General features: G+C 39.6%; 1 protein-coding gene across 1 annotated transcript; it reads left to right on the plus strand.

The window, feature by feature from the left end:
• Positions 1-403: 403 nt before the first annotated feature.
• LOC139643875 (interferon-induced very large GTPase 1-like) lies at positions 404-11999 on the plus strand (the record flags this gene model as incomplete). Its single annotated transcript, XM_071519159.1, has 3 exons — positions 404-638; positions 2055-2338; positions 7026-11999. Coding segments are annotated over 3 exons (5210 nt in total), but the record flags the coding sequence as incomplete, so codon positions are not given.
• Positions 12000-13763: the final 1764 nt, after the last annotated feature.

Below are 13763 nucleotides of genomic sequence, written 5' to 3' on the forward strand. Positions count from 1 at the left end.
TGAATAGAATGACATAGGCCTAGTGGTCTGCTAAATGAAAACAATTATTAATTTACTTTTAAAAGGGCACCACCTCATCAACTAACGTTACTGCTAACACACACATGTAAACAGACAACACATACACACACACACACACACGCATGCAAACACAAATACACACAAACACACTTAAAGCAAGAGTCAGTCTAAGGTGCGAGCCTGGCTGACACACAGAGCAATGTGGTATACAGCGAGTCAGTGCATCAACCAAGCTGTTAGGGGACCCTATGGTAGAAAAACACGTTTCCTTGTGACCTTAGGGCAAAAATGAAGCATGGAACTGTCCCATTAGAATGTCTCTTCGGATAAAAAAAGTGAATTTACACTTTGGAGTGAAGGCTTGTCATTTTATTTTTTACAGACCCTGTCCCTCCTGAGAATATAATGGTCTGTCAGGTCGGCATTGACTCAGTGTCTCTGAGTTGGGACGTCCCTGCTGGTGAAGTGGGAGGTTACATCGTGGCCTGTTGCTGTGAAGGAGGAACTATCCAAGAGCTGACAACAGACACCAACAGCCTGACGTTCAGCAGCCTGAGTCCAGGAGTGAAATACTCCTTCTACGTTTCAACACAGCTGAAGAACGGAACAATAAGCAAGCCCGCTGTGATAACTGCCTACACAAGTAAGTTATTTGCATGATAATAATAGTATTACTATACTCTACTACTACTACTACTGCTACTACTAACAACAATAATAATAATAATAATAATAATAACAATAATAATAGGATAATATAATTATTTATCATTTAATAATTACATTTTCTTTAGCACTTACAAAGAGCTTTAAAGAAAACACTTAATAAAAGTCAATTTGATAAGGAAGAAAAATGCCGCTTAAAAACAGAGTTACAGGAGAATTATACAGGCAAGTAAAACAAGAATATAATAGGTAAAAATAGTTTTAAGATGTTATTAAAAGATGACACTCTGGCATTGACATTTGTACTGCTGAAGCTTATTTTGGGATCTGCATCTGGAGTGGCTATAAAAATTAATTTGATAAATTCATACTCCTTGACTTATTGTGCATTTTGTTGTGCTGCAAAATTTTAAATACTCTTTCCGTCAAGGTGGAAGGGTCAAAATTCAACACTTTGGTGGGTAATTGTCACAAAACGAGTCTCAAGTGGGATTGTTTCTCAAAAAACCTTAAAATGATTAAAATTACAAATTTTCTTCATGAATTACAAAACATAATGCCTTCATCAGTTACTTCATTCTATTTTTTATTTTATCCAATATTTCTCTAAATCACTGACTAAATATTTTCATTACCACAAAACAACTCGACCTGAGGATAATTTTGACAAAAATCATTTTAAAAAAGTTTTCTTTTCAGCGGCTATAAATGTGAAAGTATAGAATTCCAATTTCAGATAATGTAGTTTTCAAAAATGTTCACCTCTTTAATCACCTGGGCTAAATTGTTGTTCTGGCAAAACCATTTTATAACATATAATATTCATTCATCATCTTAAGGTAATGAGTCCGTGGTTGAGACAATTGGTAGCCTCTGTCTCACCGGTGGTTTTCTTTGTGCTAGTGTTTCTCAAATTTAAGTCAAGTAAAAGATCTTTCATTAAAGTCTGCCCTAATAAACATAATTAGTCACTAAATCAAAATCGATTGAATAGAATGACATAGGCCTAGTGGTCTGCTAAATGAAAACAATTATTAATTTACTTTTAAAAGGGCACCACCTCATCAACTAACGTTACTGCTAACACACACATGTAAACAGACAACACGTACACACACACACACACGCATGCAAACACAAATACACACACACACACTTAAAGCAAGAGTCAGTCTAAGGTGCGAGCCTGGCTGACACACAGAGCAATGTGGTATACAGCGAGTCAGTGCATGAACCAAGCTGTTAGGGGCCCCAATGGTAGAAAAACACGTTTCCTTGTGACCTTAGGGCAAAAATGAAGCATGGAACTGTCCCATTAGAATGTCTCTTCGGATAAAAAAAAAGTGAATTTACACTTTGGAGTGAAGGCTTGTCATTTTATTTTTTACAGACCCTGTCCCTCCTGAGAAGATAATGGTCTGTCAGGTCAGCACTGACTCGGTGTCTCTGAGTTGGGACGTCCCTGCTGGTGAAGTGGGAGGTTACATCGTGGCCTGTTGCTGTGAAGGAGGAACTATCCAAGAGCTGACAACAGACACCAACAGCCTGACGTTCAGCAGCCTGAGTCCAGGAGTGAAATACTCCTTCTACGTTTCAACACAACTGAAGAACGGAACAATAAGCAAGCCTGCTGTGATAACTGCCTACACAAGTAAGTTATTTGTAAGATGATAATAATACTGTTACTACTACTGCTAATATTTTGATAACATATTTTTATAGTACTTTAATCATGTAATGTTGTTTGTGCTTTAAGAAAACAATACTTATAACAGCCAATTTGACAAGTAAAATAACATGCCAGACACAAGAATAAAATGGGTAAAAACAACGACAAGCCTGTCTGTAGAAATACTTTTAAGATGCTACTTAAGAGATGACACACTGACAGTGCTGGAGCTCATGTTGGGATCTGCATCTACAGTGGCTATAAAATTTAATTTTAGACTTTTGTGGGTAATTCTCACGAAACTGAATCTCAAATGGGATTGTTTCTGAAAAAGCTAAAATGATTGAAATTACACATTTTCTTCAGGAAGTACAAAGACATTTTTGATTAACACTAATTAGTTACTTAATTGTTTTATTTTATTAAACATTTCTTTGTGGAAGAGCAAAACCTCTGCACACTTAGATCCATGCAAGTTTCTTCATTGAACCAAGCTATCGGTCACTTCTTCAGGGCATACAATACACACAATGAACTGGGCAAGGATATACAAGAGTCCCAGTGTAATCAGTAGTATGCAGAACACCTGTGCTGCACCATTCTTGTGGCACCCAGCATGTCACAGAGGGAAGTGTAGTTCTTTGTTCTCAATTTGTAGTCCATTTATATATCCATCCTATACAGTACAGTCCCATACAGTATACAGATTCAAAAACTCAGATACACATTAGCAGGATAAGATACATATAATTCTACAAGAAGGGTGTGGGGCTACATCAAAGAGCACAGTGTGAATGATAGTAAGCAATCAGGTAATATACAAAGAAGGGGGAAGAAACTGTACAAACATCAGGTGAAGCCATCAGTACAGTTACTAAATCCCTAAATAGAAAGCTTGACCTCAAGAATACTCTCATGTCAAAGTCGACAGTTAAACCCATAGGATGTAGAGAGCCTAGTGTGTGTATCCAAAATAGTTCTTTTTAGCATATCTTTTATATATCAAATGAGGATAATTTTGATAATAATCATTTAAAAAAAAGTTTATTTTCAGTGGCTACATAAAAATCTAATTTCAGAAAATCTAGTTTTTAAAAGTGTTCATCTATTTACTCGCTTGTGTACGGGGCCTTTTCACTTTACTTTATGTGGTGCTAATGAACAGTGGGTTGGCTGTGTAAAGGCTTGTATATGCTTTGTCAGAAGTGCTTCTGAGAACCGCCCGAAACAAACTTCTGAAAGCCTTGAACCTTCATTGTTTTTCAGAACATTAAAATATGTAGGAGGTGCTGCAGGCTGTCTGTCAAACAAGGGGGCGGGGTAGTAAACAGGAACTAGTCACAGGTCAGAGGTGAAAGCATGTTTCCTGTTGTCTGTTCAAACGAAATGGCGGCACACTTGTTTCCCATGTCATAGGTTTATGTGTGGCACATTGCCACAATATCGGCACGAGCCACCACAAAATCAAAAGTTGGTCAGAATATAGACATTGATCTAAAGGGGTCTGTAATACTGCACGTCACGCTATGGTCTCTGTCACACCAGAGTCTAATCTCACCCGCGCTCACACAGCTGCTGCTTGTAAACTCACCACACACACACACACACGCACAAAGTGTGTGCTCTGTACAGTGTTTCTGAACAAAAATATAAAGGCAACACTTTTGTTTTTGCTCCCATTTTTCATGAGTTGAAATAAAAGGTATCTAAGACTTTTTCTATGCACACAAAAGGCTTATTTCTCTCAAATTTTGTTCACAAATTTGTTTAAATCCGTGTTAGTGAGCACTTCTCCTTTGCCAAGATAATCCATCCACCTGACAGGTGTGGCATATCAAGATGCTGATTAAACAGCATGATTATTGCACAGGTGTGCCTTGGGCCGGTCACAATAAAAGGCCACTCTAAAATGTGCAGTTTTATCACACAACACAATGCCACAGATGTCGCAAGTTTTGAGGGAGCATGCAGTTGGCATGCTGACTGCAGGAATGTCCACCAGAGCTGTTGCCCGTGAATTGAATGTTCATTTCACTACCATAAGCCGTCTCCAATGTCGTTTCCGAGAATTTGGCAGTACATCCAACTGGCCTCACAACCGCAGACCACGTGTAACCACGCCAGCCCAGGACCTCCACATTCGGCTTCTTCACCTGCGAGATCGTCTGAGACCGGCCACCCGGACAGCTGATGCAACAGTTGGTTTGCAAAACCAAAGAATTTCTGCACAAACTGTCAGAAACCATCTCAGGGAAGCTCATCTGCGTGCCCGTCGTCCTCACCAGGGTCTTGACCTAACTGCAGTTCGTTGTCGACTTGAGTGGGCAAATGCTCACCTTCGATGGCGTCTGGCACTTTGGAGAAGTGTTCTCTTCACAGATGAATCCTGGTTTTCACTGTACCGGGCAGATGGCAAACAGCGTGTATAGCATCGTGTGGGCAAGCGGTTTGCCAATGTCAACGTTGTGAACAGAGTGCCCCATGGTGGCGGTGGGGTTATGGTATGGGTAGGCGTAAGCTACGGACAATGAACACAGGTGCATTTTATTGATGGCAATTTGAATGCACAGAGATACCGTGACGAGATCCTGAGGCCCATTGTCGTTCCATTCATCCACCGCCATCACCTCATGTTGCAGCATGATAATGCACGGCCCCATGTTGCAAGGATCTGTACAGAATTCCTGGAAGCTGAAAACATCCCAGTTCCTGCATGGCCTGCATACTCACCAGACATGTCACCCATTGAGCATGTTTGGGATGCTCTGGATCAGCGTGTACGACAGCGTGCTCCACTTCCTGCCAATATCCAGCCATTGAAGAGGAGTGGACCAACACTCCACAGGCCACAATCAACAACCTGATCAACTCTATGTGAAGGAGATGTGTCGCACTGAATGAGGCAAATGGTGGTCACACCAGATACTGACTGGTTTTCAAAAAATGCATATCTGTAGCCCTAGTCATGTGAGATCCATAGTTCAGTGCCTAATAAATGTCTTTTTTCAAGATAAAACTGCACATTTTAGAGTGGCATTTTGTTGTGACCGGCCCAAGGCACACCTGTGCAATAATCATGCTGTTTAATCAGCATCTTGATATGCCACACCTGTCAGGTGGATGGATTATCTTGGCAAAGAAGAAGTGCTCACTAACACGGATTTAAACAAATTTGCCTTTTGTGTGCATAGAAAAAGTCTTAGATGTTTTATTTCGTCTCATGAAAAATGGGAGCAAAAATAAAACTGTTGCATTTATATTTTTGTTCAGTATATAATCATTCAGCCATTTCCTATAATAACTACGCCTATAGTGTTTCTGTAATCATTCAGTCATTTCCTATAATAACTACACCTATAGTGTTTCTGTAATCATTCAGTCATTTCGTATAATACTGCACCTAGAGCACATCTCTCGCTCTGTCTGCGACCACACGTTGCCATTTGTCACTTTGATCATGAAGGTTCTCTCGGCAGAAATAGGCTACATTTGATTTTTTTTTTTTAATCTGGCGCATTTTCAGCAGCGGCGCCTAGAAACACTGGTTCTAACAGTTCTTAATGCACAACAGCTTAGCCTATACCAAAAATACAATTATTTTGAAAATATTTTTAGCATGGAATGTCATGATCTTACCGTGGCGGCCACAGTGGAATATATATAGGGGAAACACTGGGTTTACCTGACAAGCTCAACAAAGCCAAAAAACAACCTGCAAAAGCCAAGGCAAGTGGAGCCGCAGGGGCAGAGATACAACTGCGGAAGTTGTAGTTTTAGAGTTATATAGCCTATACGGACTTAATAATATGTCATGACTTATTTTCAATCATTCAAACATCACAGAGCAGGGGCAATATATGCCAGTATTTGCATTGCATTCATCTTAATTTTCTATAGGCCTGAGTGTTAAGTAAAGTGTCAAGTTACTTTTTACACACACCATTACAAACACATGTGAGTTTGGAGCAAATTAAGTTCACTTTTGTTTTCACTGTCAGATTGAGTGCAAAGCTACAGTCTGCTGGTGTTTCTCACACAAGCGGATGGGGAAGAAATGTGTGTGTGTGTGGGTGGGTGTGTGTGTGGGTGTGTGTGGGTGGTGAGTTTACAAGCAGCAGCTGTGTGAGCGCCGGTGAGATCAGTCTCTGGTGTGACAGAGAACATAGATCTATTTCTATATTCTGACCAACTTTTGATTTTGTGGTGGCTCGTGCCGATATTGTGGCAATGCGCCACACATAAACCTATGACATGGGAAACAAGCATGCCGCCATTTAGTTTGAACAGACAACAGGAAACACGCTTTCACCTCTGACCTATGACTAGTTCCTGTTTACTACCCCGCCCCCTTGTTTGACAGACAGCCTGCAGCACCTCCTATATATCGTAATGTAAAACCATGAATGTTCAGGGCTTTCAGAAGTTTGTTTCGGGCGATTCTCAGAGGCTCTTCTCACAAAGCATATCCAAGCCTTAAATCAGGCAGAATGCAAAGGCAGGATGAAAAGTACCTTAAGCACCTCATTGCCAGTGATCACTTGTTACATCAAGCTACTTTGCAAATTCATTTAATGTAGCATTCAATTGATTGCAGATTTATACTTATAGAAACTTAAAACAACTGATGAAAATGTGTTTACAATATTCTGCATTATCTTCTTATCCACAGAGACACACTTGGAGAGCTTATTGGAAGATCTGGGGTTGGAGCAGCACTACACAGAGAAGCTATCGCTGAGCACAGTACTTCAGATTGATGAGAAGACCTTTGCTGATGAATCTGCTAAGTGTCATTCAGATCTTCCATGGTGTTTTCTGAAGAAGTTAATGATGGTTAATGTGACAGCTAGGAATGTGAAGTGTACATCAGCATGTGAGTCAAACTGTGATGCTTCCTCTGGGAATACAGAATTAGATCTTGAAAATCTGGTCAACAGTCCAAACTCAGGTGACATGTTAAACCCCTTAGACATTATCACTGCTCTATTTCTGTGCTCCAATGGCTTTGTACAGCAGGAAATGGCATTGAAAATGTCCATGTGTCAATTTTCAGTGCCTCTGCTGCTTCCTAATAGTGACACAAAACAGTGCACACTCATGCTTTGGGCCATGAGAGACATTGTTAAGAAGTACAGACCTCAGTCACTTTCAGAATCCAAGGGCTTTATTGAAGAGAGAATTGTTCTCTCTGAACTTCCAATGGTGTCTTTTGTGAGACTGGGTGAGTGCTCCTTGTCCAAGTCAGAGATTCTCAACAAGCTTCTGAGCAATTCTCAACAGTATCACAACACTTTTGTTCATCGCAACATGGAGTGTGGTGATAGTCCAAGGAGAATATCGAATGGATTGGCTGAAATTAGTTGGTATCTTCCCTGTGGGAACAAAAACATTGACATTTTTGGTGAGGCAGTAGCTGTAGCTAACCTCAGGGGGGACATTGCTTTGTTTGAAGCACAATACTCTTTTTTGTGCCAGACATCTGCAGCAGTTTTTGTTTTCTTTGACAATTTGGACTCTGAGTACAGGCTACTGACCAACCAACACAACAAGGCACAGGTGTTCTTGGTGGGTAACCACCAGAGCAAGACTTTCAGTCTTGATGCGCTAAAAAAAGTAGCAACTGAGTTGAACTTGACCAAAAGCAACATCATTTTGAAGACCAAGCAGATGAATGATGCAGACTTCGTCAAAAACTTGCAAAAAACAGTCAGGGATGTAGTTGAGATCCCAAGTACCAAGATGCAAGTGGAGCAGATGGCTGATATCGCCCATGAACTGGGAATCTTGGTTGATGAGGATTCCCCAGAGTGTCAGAGTGCCAAGCAAAATGCAGATGGCATCACTGCAGAAATACAAGACATCCCACAGTACAAAGAAGCCCAGCTTCCCTTGCAAGGCCAAATATGGAAAGAATTGACTCGTTTAGAGAAGGAAGAATGCAGGCTTAAAAAAGCTGGGGCTGAAAACATAGAAGAGTACAAAAGTGATCTCCTAGTACAGAAAAGACAACTTAGGAAACAGCAGAACCGTTATAAGATGTCAAATGCAATGACATGCTTCATAAAGGCAATATCAAGCCCAGGGATAGAGAGGTCTTATTTCCTGAAATGGATGCGAATTAACCTTGATAACCTGTCGAGAGAAAAACTCTCTGGCCTCAGGGAGCAGTACAAAGAGAAATGCCAGAAGTCTGAAAACAAAGAGGAAATTAAAGACCTTGACAGACAACTTTCCAACAGCTCATTGGGGACTGAACACTTCTTGCGTGAAATGGGTCAAATCTGTGAGGCTTCAGTGTCCCTTCCAGAAACTGACCCATCACATCAGCAACTACAGCATCTGCCCAAACTGTGTGCAGAATTGCTCCTTGATGGATTTCCCTTGGAGCTTGTAGATGGAGATGCATCCAACATACCTCTGAGATGGGTGAGTGATGTTCTCTCTCAGCTGAATACCTTGGTGCGTCCAAAGAACAAGATACTGGTAGTCACAGTTCTTGGAGTTCAGAGCACAGGAAAGTCCACTCTCCTTAACACCATGTTTGGAGTGCAGTTTTCAGTCAGCAGTGGTAGATGCACTAGAGGTGCCTTTATGTTGCTCATCAGAATCAATGAAGACTTCAAAAAAGTACTGAACTGTGACTTCATGGTGATCATTGACACTGAAGGCCTAAAGTCACCAGAGCTTGCACAACTGGATGATAGCCATGAGCACGACAATGAGCTTGCAACCCTTGTTGTGGGGTTGAGTGACATCACAATTATCAATATTGCAATGGAAAATTCAACAGAAATGAGGGACATCCTACAAACTGTAGTCCATGCTTTTCTCAGGATGAAAGAGGTGGGCAAAAAGCCCAAATGTCAGTTTGTTCACCAGAATGTGTCAGATGTGTCAGCCCATGACAAGAACTTAAGGGACAGGAAACTACTGTTGCAACAGTTGAATGAGATGACCCAGGCAGCAGCCAAAATGGAAAAGAAAGAGGAGAACAAGAGCTTCACTGATGTGATGGAATACAATCCAGACACCGGGAACTGGTACATCCCTGGACTGTGGAATGGGAACCCACCAATGGCACCAGTTAATGCAGGGTACAGTGAGGCTGTTTATGATCTCAAGAAGAACATAATCCAGATTTTGGGAAATTGTGAGTCATCTACTAGTGAGATCTTGGAGTTTATGGAGTGGACAAAAAGCCTGTGGAATGCAGTAAAACATGAGAACTTCATCTTCAGCTTCAGAAATAGCTTGGTGGCTGATGCCTACATGAGGCTGTGCACAGAGTTCAACAAATGGGAATGGGAGTTCAAGAAACATATGTACACATGGGTTACACATGCTGAAACAAGAATTTCAAACTTTGGTACAATTGGTGTGAAATCTGAGATATCTGACATGGGGGAATTTCTTAGTCATTTGAAAAGCGAAGCTTGCTCAGAGCTGTCTAAATGGGAGAAAACTCTCCTTGAAAATCTAACACAGTACTTCAAGCAAACAGATGGAAATGTCCATCTAGTAGAGAGATACAGAGAAGACTTCTCAAACAGTGCAAAAAGCCTTCGACGAGAAATGGAGAGTTCTGTACTTAATCAACTTGAAGCAGCAGCTGAAATCAGACAGGGAATGATAAAACTTGATAAAATCAAGGAGAGCCATACAAACAAATTAGAACAGAAAGTGCTTGGACTGATTGAGGAATGCCATAAGAGAAAAGCCCAGATGACAGACAAAGAGCTAGAGAGAGAATTTGATAAGATGTGGGATAAAACAGTGAGTGAATTATCCTTTGCTGGATTAAAGACCGCTGACATCTTTGTTAAGGTGTATCACCACCTGAGGACAAATTTAACACACAAGGGGAGTCATGCCAGTGTATTAGTGTGTCAAAAAAAGCTGTGTGACTGTGGAACAGAGCCCTTCAAATATACAGCTGAGGGACTCTATCACAAATTTAAACACACAGTGAGTAAGTTATTCAACATCCAAGATCACACAATTGCAGTACAAAGAATGGCTGACAGCATCATAGCCGCTTGCACACAGTTTGTGACTGAGAAAGTGGAAAGGAAAACCAATTATCATGACAATTACCTCCTGGAGATCCTACACATGATTGACGAGAGGCTGATTAACAATCCAGATATGAAGACGGATATTGGGTTTGAAGTTTCTCTAAAACAACACATCTGTGGAGTTGCAGCCAGAGAGTTTCAGAAAATGCATGAAGTCTTCATACAAGAGAATGACCCTTTGAGATGTCTCAATCAGTACAAAGAAAAGTATCGTGCTGATTTTAAAGACCTGTTCCATGCACGAGACCAGTGCCAGAAAAAAGCAGAAGAATTCACCAACCTCTGCTTAAAGCCTGCAGTGGAAGCCTATGTCAACAGTTCCTTGGGTCCAGATATTATTGAGGAAATGCTGCCGAGCAAAAATTCACTGCAATTTAGCACGCAGACATTTTTCCAGTACTCAATTTTAAATGATTTGCTTTCAAAGGACAAATTTGAGAGCTATTTGAGCTACATTTGCTCATATGAAGATTATGTAAAGAACTGGATATTTGACCAAATTGTGGAATGCTTCTCAAATGGGTCTACAATGTCTGAGTTGGAGGATCGACATCTGAAAGCAAGTATCAAGAGTATATATAAGGCTATCACAAAGGCCCAAATCAACAAGAATGGCAACTTGGTGAAATTTGTTGAAGATATCTGCAGGGAACTTGGTGATGAACTGGTCATTTCACAGGATGCTCTCGGAGCTTTCATGACCCTCAACAATGCAAACCAGGAACAGTTTGCTCATTGGCTCACAACATGTGTGGAAGAGATGGGACAAGCTCTTAGGGAGACATTTAAAAAAACAGACATCCAAATGAAACTAAAACAACTTTGTGTCAAGCCCCAGAATGAGCTTTTCACCAAAGTGATTGGATGTGGTAAACAGTGTCCATTCTGCAAAGCACCTTGTGAGGCAGGAGGTAAAGCCCATACTGACCACTGGGCTTCTGTACATTGGCCACGGGGTCTTGGGGAATTCAATTTTACTGACTCAGGCAAACTCGTCACTGAAATATGTTCCTCTCTTGTGATCACAGAGCGCTCATTCCGCTGCCATGCTACAAATTATCAGTGGTACCCTTACAAGAATTACAGCAAAATTTTCCCAGATTGGAAGATTCCTCCAGATGGAAGCCTTGAGGCATCAGACTACTGGAAATATGTGATGGCAAAGTTCAATGAGGACTTTTCCAAAGAATATAATGCAAAGCCTGCTGACATTCCTAACCCTTGGAAAGACATTACAAGGAGGCTAGCAGAAAAAAGCCTCAAAGAATCATTTGGCATCAATTGAGAGCCTCTACATGACCTAAGATTTCCTCCTCACTTGCTTTGACTGAGCTGTGGTATACAACTTATACTTGTGGATATTTTGATCTTATGAGATATTTTCTGATATGGCAGACAATAATCACCAAAAATAGCAACAAATATAAGATCACAATGTTTAAGTCATTGCTAAAACACAATCCAAAATTATTCACCACTATGTCAATGTCTACATTAATTAACATAATAGAAAGTCATTCAAATAGTGCTTCTCTTTACCTGATACAGCACCTGTATGATTGTCAATTACACTGTTTAAAAAAGGATCAGCATTAACTGTGGTTGTTTGTTTTAATGTATTATAGTCTTATACTTGGAATAGATGTACAGTATATGTACAGTTTTAAAACTATTAAGACCATTCACACAGTCTACATAGTCTTTTTTAATTGTGGTTTTTCTGTGTTATACTCTTAAATACCTTTTTGTGCTTTGAGTCAATGTATCTCAGGAGCGCACATTTCTTTCCAATTTAATCAGAGTTTGCATTCATGTTTTGGTTGGTTTGGTGGGGGAAGTTCATTACACTGATGTTTGAAAGTTGTAACAAGTAAATGAAAGCAACAAGAAGACTGTTTATTGCATCTCCAAAGTGGCAGAATAGTGAAGTTAAAAAATGTGTTTTTTAGTGCAGTTTCAGTACAATCTCTGATCTTTCAGTTTCAGAATCTAGAAATATGTTTGTTTTTTGTTTCAGTAAAATATTTGTACAGTTTTATAATATTAAGACCATTTAAACAGTATATGCTATGTTTGCTCTATATGCATTACTTGTTCTGTTAATTGGTTCAATAATCATTACATTGAGAGCACAGTAAATAAAGAGACAAAATCAGCAGACTGGCTATGGATGTCTTTAATGTTTCCCAGATCAGAATCACAGCATACAGTGTGTAATAACTTCTAAAGTAAACAGAAATATCATCACCTTATTTGTTTACATAGTTTTACTTTAAAAATTTTTTTACAGGTGCAACTTCGCTATGAAGATGTTAGATCACCATCACTGAAAACTACTGGAAGAAAAAACTGGAGAAAAAAGCTTTTGATAGTTGACGGTTGAATCATCTGCCACTTGCACTCAATTTGAAAAAGATGTCAAGATACTTAGTCAACTAGAAACAGTGTTTAAATGATGAAATAAAAATAAAGAATTTACAAACCTGGTACAAGGAAAAGCTTTCCGGATCTTTTGTTCTCAGTGAGTGACAGAATATGCGGTTTAGATAGCTGACCATTCAGATACCAAAGGACTGATCCAAAGTTCTGTCACTCAGGTTCACAGTGTGTGGAATGTAGACCAATGTGACATCATCATAGTGATGTGTGATGTTCCTGTCAAGAAAAAGTCTCCATGGGGCAAAACTGAAATATTATTATTATTGACTCACAGAGTGTTTATTCATGGTAAACATATTTACGATATAACCAAGATTATAACACAAAAGACATTAGTACAATCAGAGTTTTATTCATAAGCCAACTGAAACATCACAGGAAGGAATTCTAGCTATGCACACAACTGAAGGGTTCTAGAAACATTTCCTTTATATATAAAAATGCCAGAAAGCGTTAACATTAAATAAATTGTGAAGTGTCTAATGATTATATGCAAAATGCAATGTCCATGACTATCATTTCAGAAAAGAAGATCCCTGAATATCTAACAATCCTTGCAGAGACACTTTTTTTTAACATAATATATTATTATTATTAATTATTTTTTGAACCCTCATTTGATAAAGAGAGTTGGAACAGTTGCTGCATTATTATAGTTACAGCGTTTATGCATTTCTATGTCTGTCTCAATGTGTCTGTCTGTATTTCTGTATTCTGTGATTGCATACTTTTCTAAATTTTTGCCACTTTTTCATTACTTCCAGCCTACTAATTTACTGCATCCCATGTTCTTTTAATTGTAGACGTAATTGCATTTCTGCCTAGCAACCAGTCTGGAGAGTGACATGAAAAATAGGAGCAAAGCTCATCAGAACCTATTATTACTCATCTTA

Source organism: Centroberyx affinis, unplaced genomic scaffold, assembly GCF_046629955.1.
Source record: "Centroberyx affinis isolate AG114_WGS23_722 - 3 ecotype Tasmania unplaced genomic scaffold, CSIRO-AGI_Caff_v1 ptg000666l_1, whole genome shotgun sequence".
Taxonomy (NCBI): domain Eukaryota; kingdom Metazoa; phylum Chordata; class Actinopteri; order Beryciformes; family Berycidae; genus Centroberyx; species Centroberyx affinis.